This window comes from Notothenia rossii (genome assembly GCF_949606895.1).
Source record: "Notothenia rossii genome assembly, chromosome: 1".
Taxonomy (NCBI): domain Eukaryota; kingdom Metazoa; phylum Chordata; class Actinopteri; order Perciformes; family Nototheniidae; genus Notothenia; species Notothenia rossii.
In genome coordinates, this window is record NC_136912.1 from 47,882,484 (window position 1) to 47,895,038 (window position 12,555).

General features: G+C 39.1%; 1 protein-coding gene across 1 annotated transcript; it reads left to right on the forward strand.

Moving 5' to 3' along the window:
• Positions 1-6,051: 6,051 nt before the first annotated feature.
• LOC307040261 (uncharacterized protein) lies at positions 6,052-9,843 on the forward strand. The gene is made up of 5 exons (XM_079682927.1): positions 6,052-6,095; positions 6,540-6,659; positions 7,011-7,188; positions 8,443-8,886; positions 9,478-9,843. Exons 1-5 carry the CDS (start codon positions 6,093-6,095, stop codon positions 9,579-9,581), a joined length of 849 nt encoding a protein of 282 aa, XP_079539053.1. The 5' UTR covers positions 6,052-6,092; the 3' UTR covers positions 9,582-9,843.
• Positions 9,844-12,555: the final 2,712 nt, after the last annotated feature.

Sequence of the window (12,555 nt, forward strand, 5' to 3'; positions counted from 1 at the left end):
GAATTCCATGTATTTGCAATGGATGTTCCTAAAACAACACATTTAACATCATCATCATGCTGCTGCTGCTAGTCCTTTGATAGTCACCTGTCGGTCTCCTGTCCTTTCTGAAAGCCATAAAGATGACATTAGTCATTTCGATAACTTGTGTCCTCAATTACCATGGGATTACTGAAACTACCATGAATTTAAGAAAATGGTAGAAATTAATCTAATCTGAATTTTGAAGCATTCCTTTAGATCCCCTCCCTCTAAATATATCAATAAACATTAGAAAGTGATGCTCCTGACTACCATACAAGTTTAAGAAGATAATATTGGTTTTAAAGAATTCAAAGCTATAAATAAACAGCAACAGGCTCTTTAACCAAGGCACTGTTAGCCTAACATGTAAACTAGTTGTTCACACTAATCCTAATATTATCACTTAATATTAGCAAATTCTATTTTATTTTTTAAAACATATTGATGTAAATACATACACATATCGATCTATCTCCTGTTATCAATGCATTCACATTGCCCGCCATGAACTTCCGGGGAACGATTCTCGTCTGCATGAACCACGTGACGATAACCGTTTTTGGACTTCCGCTGTCGTAACTCTTCTATCTATACGGCGCTGGTTCCAGGATAAGAGATCAACACAGTGAAAGCACCACGCCTGCTGACCAATCAGAGCTCAGTGTGCGGAGGAAATAAAGTTTAAACTGCCGTTGCAGGAAAGACCATAGATGCTAGGCTTGTTTGAGACAAGCGAGACCTGCGCAGACCTGCGCAATTTCGATCAACGTCTTCCTAGTGCGTTGCATGATGGTTAGTCATTTTGTCCGACTCAGTGCTGCCAACTCCATAGTAAGGAAAGTAGCTATTGGCTGTCCGAAAAGTCGCCAGAAGTCCCTAAATGACGTCATCGCCCAATTTGCATATCATGTAATGGCGGTAAAAAAACGTTCCACCCCCTCCAAGGGTCAAAACTTGAAACCACCAGAGTAAATCCAGACGACAGTAGATCAGAAATGTCTCTATTAGAAAAAGTAGAAAGTAGAAATAGTTTTAGTAGTTTTTAGTAGAAATATCCCTTACAATAAAGGCAATATATGCCCGTTTGTCATCTCCAATAAATGTCTTCAACCATCCTTTAAACTCAGTGTTTGATTCCCACTCCTTTCTGTACTTTTGTGAATACAGTTTAGACTGTGACATGATGACCTACGTGGATGTTTAGCTTGTCACAGAGAGGCACACACACAGTGGACGAGGTGATTAAATGACTGAAGCTGTCTCAACGCGGGAGAGTGTGGCTGTCTCCTGTTAGAAATTAAAATCAATGTTTTGATGGTATAATGTAGCTTAAACATACCGTCAGTTTAAACGCTCTTTTATACTGAAAAACCAGAAATTCTTGTGCACAAGCAGTTAAGCTTTTATTCTGAAAATCCTTCATCTACGGTTAGCATTTAGCATGTGGCTAATATACGATTTCCTAAAGAGGTGAATTGAGTAGTGTTAGAAATTAAAATCAATGTTGATATGGCGTAATTTGAATTAAATACACTATTTGATTTAAATCAGTTTTATTCTGAAAAACCGGAAGTTCTCACTATTAGCTTAACACTTTTATTCTGAAAATTCGTCACTTCCGGTTAGCATTTAGCATCTGGCGGAATCATACGATTTCAAACCTTGAACCAAGGTGAAATGACATGTGATGTTGTACACTGAGCACACTGGGATTAGCACTCATTTATTGACGCTGAATAATGTGTAGCAGGGAATGTTTAAATAACCACAGACGCTAGAATGATGCAATTTAGCTACAGAAAAAGGCAGGAATTGCATTGGACCCGCCCCCCGACAACGCCGGCCAATAGGAGAAGACCTCAGATGACAACAGGAAGAGCAAGCCAAGAATTGAGCTCTTCGACCCCCTGACCTGAACTGACCGGTCGGATGTGGAGAGCGCCTCCACTCGCACATTTCATTTTGTACACCACCGCATATTTTGTGTAATTAAATGCTGTTAACTTTTATAAGCTTCCCTTGACTCTTTTCAGTCTCTCTTGCCTTCAGGGTTCGAGAATTGCTTTCAGTAGCGAAATGATATGGAGTGGTGCAAACCGAAACCTACGGATTTAACACTACAACTATAGATGTCGAGGTACTACCATGTTGAATATTAAATGAAAGTACAGTTTATTTGAATACATTATTGTTTACAGACGAGAGTAGCATGTGACAACATCCGGAATGACCGGAAACCAAACGAGCCGAGAAGTATTGTTTAGAGTATTGATTACAGCGTTTAGAATGAGTTAAATGCAAAGTGATGAAAGAGAATATGAGGAGAAACGGCGTGTTAAGCATATTGAATGTGAAAAGAACCTATCCTCTGTTTAAATGCAATAACGGACATTGGAGACGAGGCGAGCCGGCTGGCGGGGAGGAGCCAGCAGAGGATATATAACAGCGCCGGAGGAGAGATCCGGTCTCTTCTCTTCTTGCTCAGGAGAGCCAGATCACAGCTGTTTTCTGCCGGAACAATATTCTGTCTGTAACACTACCGCGCCTTTTTTAATTAAAGTATCCCATTTGAATCTTTTCAGAGACTCCATTTAGTCTCATTTTAAAGCTTCTCTCCTGGACGCGAGAATAAAGAACATATTTAACACTCCTCTCTACTCTGACTGCAGCTGAGCTGCTGCGGGAGGCAACTGTGAGTCTGCGCGCCTGTGAGTAGTAAGGGATGGCTGAGGGGCTCACGGCAGCTCGTTCACTGCAGAACCAACCCAGTCTCATGGCATTTCGTGTTCACTAACACGATTTTTAATCTATTGATTAGTGTTCACCAACACGATTTTCCCCATTTTTTCGTGTTGCACAGCACGATTTTAAAAGCAATGTATTTCTATTGGTAGTCTCACGACATTACGTGTTATAGGAAGACCGGAAGCTGTGTGGTTGATGAAAACATGTTCTTACTCAATAGCAAGCCACAATTATTGCTTTTATTTGATCTCACCAGAATGCGTGACTCCACCACGACTCCTTAACACCGCATTGCGTGGTGGAGTCACAACATTTGTTACATTTACGTGTCGGCACCACGCAAACAACGCCAATGTAAAGTGAATGAAGCTCCTTTGTCGTGGTGCACACACGCATTTCTACAACGTCCTGCAGTGAGCTTTTTATTCTATAAAACGTTTTTTAAATCTACTTTATAGCTTTTAGTAACTCACGGGAGGCTTGTTTTATTTTATTTGTATTCATAATCATTTTATTTTTCATCAGAATGTATTATGGTGCATTATTTACCAAATGTGTGTTCTCAAAAAACAGTGCATTGTGTGTAATACAACTGTGATTTTTATTAAATTAGTTATTTTTTAAGGAAGGCCAGAGCTTCAGCTGTGTCAAATAGATTGTTCCCTTTAGTTTACGTTATTTAAAAGACAATTATATTCCTATTTGATCTATAAAGGGCTATTGTAGGCCAATATTAGTCATTTAAAAAATATATAATGATGATAATGATGGTGAAAACCACTCCCCCCACATCGGAATGACGATGGCTACTGACTGTATTTTAAATGCTTTTTGTTTAATAGTAATAATAATCATTTTTATTATAGCAACAATAAACCAGAAGAACATTCCGTCGTTACCATGGCAACGTTACGTCGCGCTTGACGGCAACGTGACGTAGCCACGTTACGTTACCCACAATCAACTCAATTTCATTAATTTCATCTGACAACGGACTACAGTAAGTATCTAAAATCAAGGGGAGTTTATTTCTTTAAAACACGAAATAATATTGCTTTTATTTATTCCACTGTAGCAAAGTCTCTATAGCGTTTCATTCCTGGATATTAGGTTGAGTTTTGTAGTGTGTTTAGCTTTTACAATAGGCTACGCGCAACCTACTGTAGCGGCCACGTCCTCCTACCAGCTACTAGCGGTCTCCAACCTTCCGCTCAAAGTTTTTAGCTGGATAGCATTTATAGTTTATACAGCTACATGACATTAGCTGTCACCGGCACAGTTTGATAGTGGAGGTGCCTGCTAGAAAGAAATGCTTAAATGCATGTATTAGCACATGTGTTGTAAAGACACTGTTCAACACAGAGTTTTAATAGTGGCTAAAGGGCATCGGCGATTGAGTGGAACAAAACTGTGGAACTGGAGTTTTTCCAGAGGATTTGACTGGCCAGTGGGGACCACCCAATGTCCCACTCTGAATCAGAAATACTTAATTGATCTCCGGGGGAAATTGGGATTGTTACATTGTAGAATTAAAAATATATAGTAGAAGATATAAGAAAAACAAGTATGTAAAAATATGTGCATAATATAACAATATGCAGTGTTTCCCATAGGTTTACTGCTTTGGGGGGGGGGGGGGGGTGCTGGCTGAGGGGAGAGAGGAGCTGTGGATTATTGTTATTGATTAATGCATCAATGTTCCTTAGGGTCAAAAACACTAAACTCACAACTTAAAATGAAAGCATTTAATTTATTTAATAAAAGAACACATGTTCAATGTGAAAAGTGACAGTAGATATAGATTAGTTGCAATTTGGTGCTATATATATATATTAGAGATGTTAAGATTCACCGATTCGCATCGGTGCACCGGCATAAACGTTCAAGATGCGAGTGCACCGGTTGAAAGAGTGCACATCGGCTACAGTTTGGGTTGAACTCGCGATGCATCGATTGCGTAGCGTCTTTGCATCGGTAAAAAACCGATTCATTCATATAAAATCCCCTTATCTTGTCAACGTTCAGCAGAGACGATCTTTGATATTTGCTTCGCCACTACGGAGAACGAGAGTCTCAGTTATCAACACACACGGAAGTTGAGGAGAAAGAGAAACACAGCGCAGCGAAAAATACCTACAAATCAAACGTTTGGCAACACTTCGGATTGTTCAAGAAAGACGGTGTAATAGTCATTTATGCTATATAGTTGACCGCAGGTCATGGAGAGTAATAAGGTATCCGTAGACCTTTGTATGAGGTATCTTTATTACTTAACAGGTCTACAGCCATGATACATAGATCCGTCCTAGATGCGGACTTGCATACACACAGTATCACTCCGCAGCCGCACCCCATCAGTAACGTCCTGATGGTATATGTGCGCGGCACTATTACTACAGACGGTCAACTTGAAAAATCACTCGCAAATTGTTAACGATGCCGAGCCGCTTTAAAGTACACAAGTAGTACGAGGAACTTAGCGACGCACATAAAGAGGCGACATGGGGTCTGCGGCTGAAAAGAGAAACCTGAAAGTGAGACATATGAGTTAAATCACTCAGTGAGGCGTTCTGTCAGAGAGAGGTGTTTAGCTTACAGCAGCCTGTGACGGCCAATAATAATTTAAATGTCTTCCTTACTGTAAGCAGTTATGAAATACCTGTTTGTGAAAGGTTATTTGTTTTCTTTATTGTTCAGATAGAAACCAATGCTTTCTGCTCACTGGTGTGTTAGCCTCTGAGTGTTAAGCACATCAGGCTGGCAGCTGTATGGGCATTGCTCTATGGTAGCTGTTATTTGCACATTGTTAATCATGACTAATGCATCCTTACATTGTTTAACTGTGAGGTGTTATACAATTGTACTCTGGAGAGCTTTTAAAGGTAAAAAAATAAACGGCATGATGGGATGTGCAGTACCAAATATGTAAAGCACTTTTTTGTTAATGTATGATTTGCTGCATATAAGGAATAAAACAAAAATCCTCTGTCGTACCATATTGAAGTATCATTATTTTTGCATCGTGTTGAATCGCATCGTATCGCCCCGGATCGCATAATGTTGAATCAAATCGTATCGAACTGTATCGCAACAGGGGTGAATCGTATCGTATCGCATCGCCTGGTGTTTCAAAGGTATCGTTAATGTATCGTATCGTGGTAACGTATCGAGATGCGCATCGCATCGGCCTCAGTGATGGAGATGCACATCCCTAATATATATATATAAATTAAAAAATGTTTATAAAAAAGTGTTTTTAAACACCTTGAATTTAAGGGGGAGCGCGGGGCTCCGTTGTCGGGGCGCAGCGCCCCTCCAAGACAATGGTAGGGGAAACACTGATATGCACAGTATAAATGCATAATGTGTGCCAGAGTAATGCTCAGATTAATTTGTATTGCATATAGAGTAATGCACAGATTAATTATTATTACATAGAGTATTGCACAGATGTAACTGTTATTCTAAATAATCCAATTTATTTTTCCTGTTTTACAGCTTCATTACAATGCTTACTATCACCAACACACACATATCCACACACACACACATATAAAACCAACAGCACTTTTAAGAGCCACTCTCTCTCTCACTGTCTCTCTTTCTATCACTCTCTCTCACTTTCTCTTTCAATCACTCTCTCACTTTCTCTTTTAATCACTCTCTCACTGCTACAAATGGCTGGAGGGTCACAAAAAAAGACCTGCCCAAACTGTAGAGAAAATATTTACTGTGGAAATTAAATCTGCCCACTATGTGAACATCCAAAGCCAAACAATGTGAGACTCAAAAAGAAAATGGACAAATTCCAAAGCCAGCAGAAGCAGTGGTTGTCATCCATGACTAAAAACAGAATCAAGTCCCACGTTCTTGATGACGCCGCCCTTCTGGTATGTAGTTTACAGAATTATCTCATTCACCAAAAGTGTGAAAAGTAGTTTTATTACTTTGACAGAGGATTATAAATGAACTGGTATTGCTTCACATCCACAGTATTAATTGTATCATTATTGAGAATATAATTCATGATTAATGATTTTCAAACAGAATTAACTATTTATGTGTAGGAAGTTTAGGAAGTGTCTCATAAGTTAAAAATCCCAAATGTATCCAACAAAACATTATGAACAAATCATTGTTTTTATTATGATGCCAGGATATTAGGATCAATTCAAATGTAAACAACAGTGTTGTGTATTTATCTAATTGATTTCTCTACCTCTCAACAATTATTTTCCTAGCTGGAGAAGTTGCATGCCCTTGGCTTGAAGCCCCTGCTGCTGCTGGCGTATCCCCCTACCAAAAGGGTGCCACGGACATCTAAAATGAAGGTTTTGATGCCCATGCATGCCCAGCTTAGCCCATCAGCCAAGACATGCCTCGACAATGTGGAGGCCATTTTCAAGCTGATGGTTGCAGGTGAGATTGCATTTATTTAATAACCATCTGCACGAGTCACTCATGCATATATTGACTATCTGTTATAAAATGTGTGGTGTTGATTTGTCCTGTTTATTTCAAAGCAACAAAGAGAGTAATTTTAAAGAGCTGGGGTCTCATTTATAACTGTTATGTATGCACAAAACAGGGCTTGAAAGAGGTGTATGCCACTTCCCATGCAAAAGTTGTAATCTATATATTTTTTTTAATTGACAGAAGATTATGATGACAGGGGAAATTGTCTATGCAGATGGTGAGGTGGTGAATTGAAGCCAGATTGTAGAAATACATGTTATAAGCATCATTATACATATAATAAAGCCTATGAGTCCTAATTATATTGCAGGCCAAAACTTAAATAAATACATTTTGTTCACTTATCAAACTTCCATTTTCCAATAATAACCCAGTGTGGGGGATACCATTGACTGAAGCCATCAGTTTGATTGCTGTAAACATTTAATTACTGTATGATACTCGTAATGCTGCATGGTGGACCACTGGCACTGCTAGGACCCCCTGAAAGTAAGAATTAAGAGGGGACAAGTGTTCTGGGACATCATCCACCACAATCAGAGTCACAGTCACACAATCAGAAAAAAAATGTGTTTCTTCTTCAAATAAATTGCACTGAGCAGTGGCTCTGTGGACAACCCTCAGCTTCTCATGCTCCTCTGCCCTGATGCCAAGCAGATACCTGTGGGTGACATCATACTCAATCAATCTTTTTTTTTACAGTTTAGCTTGATTAGGGTTGCCTTTGTTTGCATGTTTTGCACATTGGCCTAATTTCATATTTTATAATGTATGTGTGTGTATTCCATGTTCCTGTTTTCAAACATTCAATGTTCAAAGGTGTTATTGTCATATGCACCGCTAAAGCGTGGACAATCTTAACTCCCAGGCTCCTCCAACCATGCAGCATACAAATAGTACAAGAAGAAATAAAATAGTGCAAGAAGAAACTAGTCCAAAAACGTAGGTGCAAAACTAACATGCAGGAATAAGTCCAATATATACTTATAAAATAGAATAAGATAAGACAGACAGTAAAATGAAATACTAATATGGGGAGGCATGGATGAAAAGGTTGTATAAACAGATGTAGATATGTATAAATATATTATATATGAACAGATAACTAACCAATGCAACATTATGGTATTATACATAATAAATAAATAAATAAATATGTGGGCTTTTAAACAGATTTGTACTACAAACCCTTTGTAGGTTGGACAAGACTCAACCCAGACCAAGAGGAGAACCCTGACACACCAACACCACTCCAAGACCCACCCAACCAACTGCCCGATGTAAGCTACATCTTAAATTTGGTGCCATGTGATCCATCACCCATGACCCATAGACAGCAACCACAGGAAACAGCAGATCCACCACCACACCAGGCTCCAAGCACCCACCCACCACCAAACCAGGCTCCAAGCACCCACCCCCCACCAAAACAGGCTCCCAGCACCCACCCACCACCAAACCAGGCTCCAAGCACCCACCCACCGGCAAACCAGGCTCCTAGCACCCACCCACCACCAAAACAGGCTCCAAGCACCCACCCACCACCAAACCGGGCTCCAAGCATCCACCCACCGGCAAACCAGGCTCCTAGCACCCACCCACCACCACACCAGGCTCCCAGCACCCACCCACCATCAAACTGTTTGTTATCTATCAAATGCTATTTGATCCCTTATCTTGGAATACAATGTGCCTGTTGGAGTAGTTATTATTCACTTGAAATGTTCTGCTGTAAGGCTCTAGGGATGCAATGATTTTACATTTTGATGCTATGATAATAGTCTGAGGAAACATCACCTTTGTCAGGGTTTTACAATTATTACACTAAGGATGGATGAATATGTTCTTATAATTAGAGGTCTTATAGGATTTTTCCACAACATTTTGGCATTTTCAGCTGCTGTGCCTATTTACCTTTATTAACCCGATTAACCCGTTTTCCATATTTTTCAATGAGCAACAGTTGCTGTAAGGAACCTTAACGTACCATAATGTAGTTGTTTAGAGAGTGAGAACAAAAACACTCAGTGTAGCTGAACTGTTAAAAGTGACATTGGTTAATCGCTGCATCCATACAGTGGAATACCAAATACTTCATACAACACTGCACTTGTCTTCAAACGTTTATAAAACACTATAAACATTTTAAAGTAGCCTAATGAAAATCAATTGAATGTGTATTAATGCTCACTAATTCTTCTTCACCCTCCCTTTATTTTATTTTTTTCTCAGTGGTATGTCTTGGCCTCCATCCTGGCAAGCAGCCTGATTCCCACCCCATGCAAATCCCATTGCCAAACAAAACAATAAATGTTTTGGTGTTTGTATGGAATTAATAAAGTGCAACAGTTTAACAACTGCAACAGACTTACATTTTTTTTTACTTGAAGGATTGTTGCATTGTTTTATTGCCACTGGCAATTAATTTCACAGGTGAATTGCATATTGATGTAAAATGAAGCTCAACGCAAGTTCATATATACATTCACTCCGCAGCTGCATATAATCAGCTCATCACAGGCGTTGTCTTTCACATATTGGGGGGGGGGTTCCCTATATGCTCACGGCTCCCTTTCCCCCTTTAGATATACCATTTCAGGATCGGGTTCTAATCGCCAAAGACTTAACATTTATCGTATGGCATGTGTCAATAAATGTTCTTTAAACAAAATGAAGTCTCTCCTGATTGAAATACATAGAAGCAGCACACAAGGGGTCCTTGAGATGATAGTACATTATTGAAAACATTAATAACAGAATGCTTAATGCTCAAAACATCAAGAAATAAGTAGCCAATGCTTCAATCCTTTGAGAATACACTGTTCGTAGGCTATTTTAATTTAATAATACATTACATTTATAAAGCGCTTCTCCTGGTCCTCAAAGCGCTTACAAGCAAGTAAAACAAAAATTACAAAAGTAGAAAGTGCTAAGCTAGGTGGAATAAGGGGAAGGGGTTAGTTGATTAGGAGTTGAAGGCAAGAGTGAAAAGGTGAGTTTTGAGAGATTGTTTGAATGATGTGAGAGTGTTGGCGGGTCTGACGTGGCTGGAGAGGGAGTGGGGGCTGCTGCGAAGGCCCTGTCACCCCAGGTCCGGAGCTTTGTCCTGATGGGCTGCAGTAGGTTAGCTTCAGCTAACATCTGAGGCGACGGGTGGGGACAAGGTTGTTGAGGGCTTTGAAAGTGAAAAGTAATATTTTAAAGTCAATGCGGTGTTTGATGGGGAGCTCTTGATGGGAGGAATTTAGTGTTATTATTCTTTCCCCAGTTAACTAAGCTATGCTGAAGTGCCAGTAGATAACTTCTAAATACCATCACAGGGGCTTCAAAGGTTTTTTACTCGTTTTTTTGTGGTCTTTTTGGACAGCGGAAGGCTAGATTACCTATGATCCTCAGCCACCGTTGCCGTGCCAACGGAGCCGGTCCACTCTCAGCTACCTGCATAACCCTAATTTACTTCAGGTACCAAACACACTTTTTCCGAAGATTGGTGTCACAAATATCAAAACAATATATGTGTCGAAAACAAAATACATCCATCATAAACTAAACTGGAAACAGCAGTATCATTTGTCTTGTTAACACTTTAAAGTTGAGTTTTTTTTAACCCGTACTGCCTAGTGGTTAAAGCCCGTTATTGAATTTTTTTGTTGAATTATGTTATATTTGATGAAACATAAACATATTAAGTACATACATAGGGGGAAAGTAGAAGGTCAATCATAGAAATATAGATGAAAATATTAAAAAGATACTGTTGTGATCTCTATAATAAAACAGTTTAGTGCAGGACGTCCAAAGATATTAATAGGAGGATGTGCAAAACAGACAAACTAAATAGGCTTCATTTAAACATTAAAGAATACTTTAAGTTAAGGTCTTCTTTTAAATAAGAAAAAAGCTTTGGGGGTATCTATCTACAGACAAATATTAAGTCTGACAAAGTACTTGACGTCTAATATATTGTATAGTTTGTTTTGGAACTTGACAATCAACTTTCCTGCAATGTTAACTAAGTTGAAGCACTTTTTTTAACTGATATTATACATATGTATTTTACTCTTATAAGATGTATCTAGATAGTATAAGAAATTTGCAGAATATCACGGTTTAATGGTGGAGGTACATATTGATAGATGTCTTGTAATGCACTGTTGAGGAACCTGCGACCCAAGTTTTTAATCTCTGACCTTTTTCATCTCTGACCGTGTCAGGTATTGAACATCCAATAAATGAGGAACAGAGAATTATCAAATATAAAACATATAATTTGTCTGATTATACTAAATGATTTCCAAATAAACACCACTGCATATTTCCAACTGTTACACATGCTGCTGTAACGAAAAAATTACCCCGCTTGGGATCAATAAAGTATATCTTATCTTAAGATGATCGATGGCTACTGCCATATTTGCAAAATTTGCCTCCGAACCTTGACAAGTGCATGTTTCAAGGCTTATCAATGGACAACAGGAGGGGTCACAGACATAAGACCAGCTGTTAAATAAAGCTCTTCTGACCTTAGCTGTCATGTGGGTATACTAATGCTCCCCATTATGGGCACAAGCAATTTTCACCCATTTATTAATTATATGTTTTAAATGTGATAACACCGCTGTGTTTCGTATCCCTTAAACCTCTAGGGGTGTACAAAGTTTAATACTGGCAACTTCTTATTATGGGAAATACGAAAACGTCTTTTAAAACTACAATTCCCAGTAGAGAAGTGCCATAGAACTTGGAAACCTATGTGCAAAACACCCAATAGCCAGCATGTGTAGTTCTGGTGACGGGGTGGGGGAGGACCTGTCCGACTCCAGTTTTGGACCATGTGCCGTGGTTCCATTCCATTTCAAGGTGATGTTGGACGCTCGGCGCACTGCCACTCCATCATCCAATCACAGAGCTTGAGGACTATCACGGGGTTTGTCCATGGATGGGTTTGTGAAGCAAAGAAGAGAGAATACTTACTTCCGGGTGTAAAATTCTCGAAAGCAACTACTATGAGCTGCTCCGACCCTCGGTCCTGACGGACTCCAAAAGTCCGACATTATACAATCAAACAAATAAATAAACACAAGGATAATTGTGTGTTATTGTTGAGTAAATAACACTGTGTGGTTTAGAAAATAATACAAAATTAGAGGTACGAGTTGGGAGTGAGAATGTATTGGTATTTACCCTGCATTATGCACGTTACTAATAAAGAATTATGTTAATGTATGAACTCTATTTACAATGCATTCACATTAATAGTTCATAATCAACGAATGACAAAATGCAGTGACAAGAAAACAACCATTGTAT

Coding starts and splice junctions, on each gene's coding strand:
- LOC307040261 (XM_079682927.1), top strand. Junction 6,660..7,010: donor TTGATGACGCCGCCCTTCTG/GTATGTAGTTTA, acceptor TTATTTTCCTAG/CTGGAGAAGTTGCATGCCCT. Junction 8,887..9,477: donor CACCCACCCACCATCAAACT/GTTTGTTATCTA, acceptor TTTTTTTCTCAG/TGGTATGTCTTGGCCTCCAT.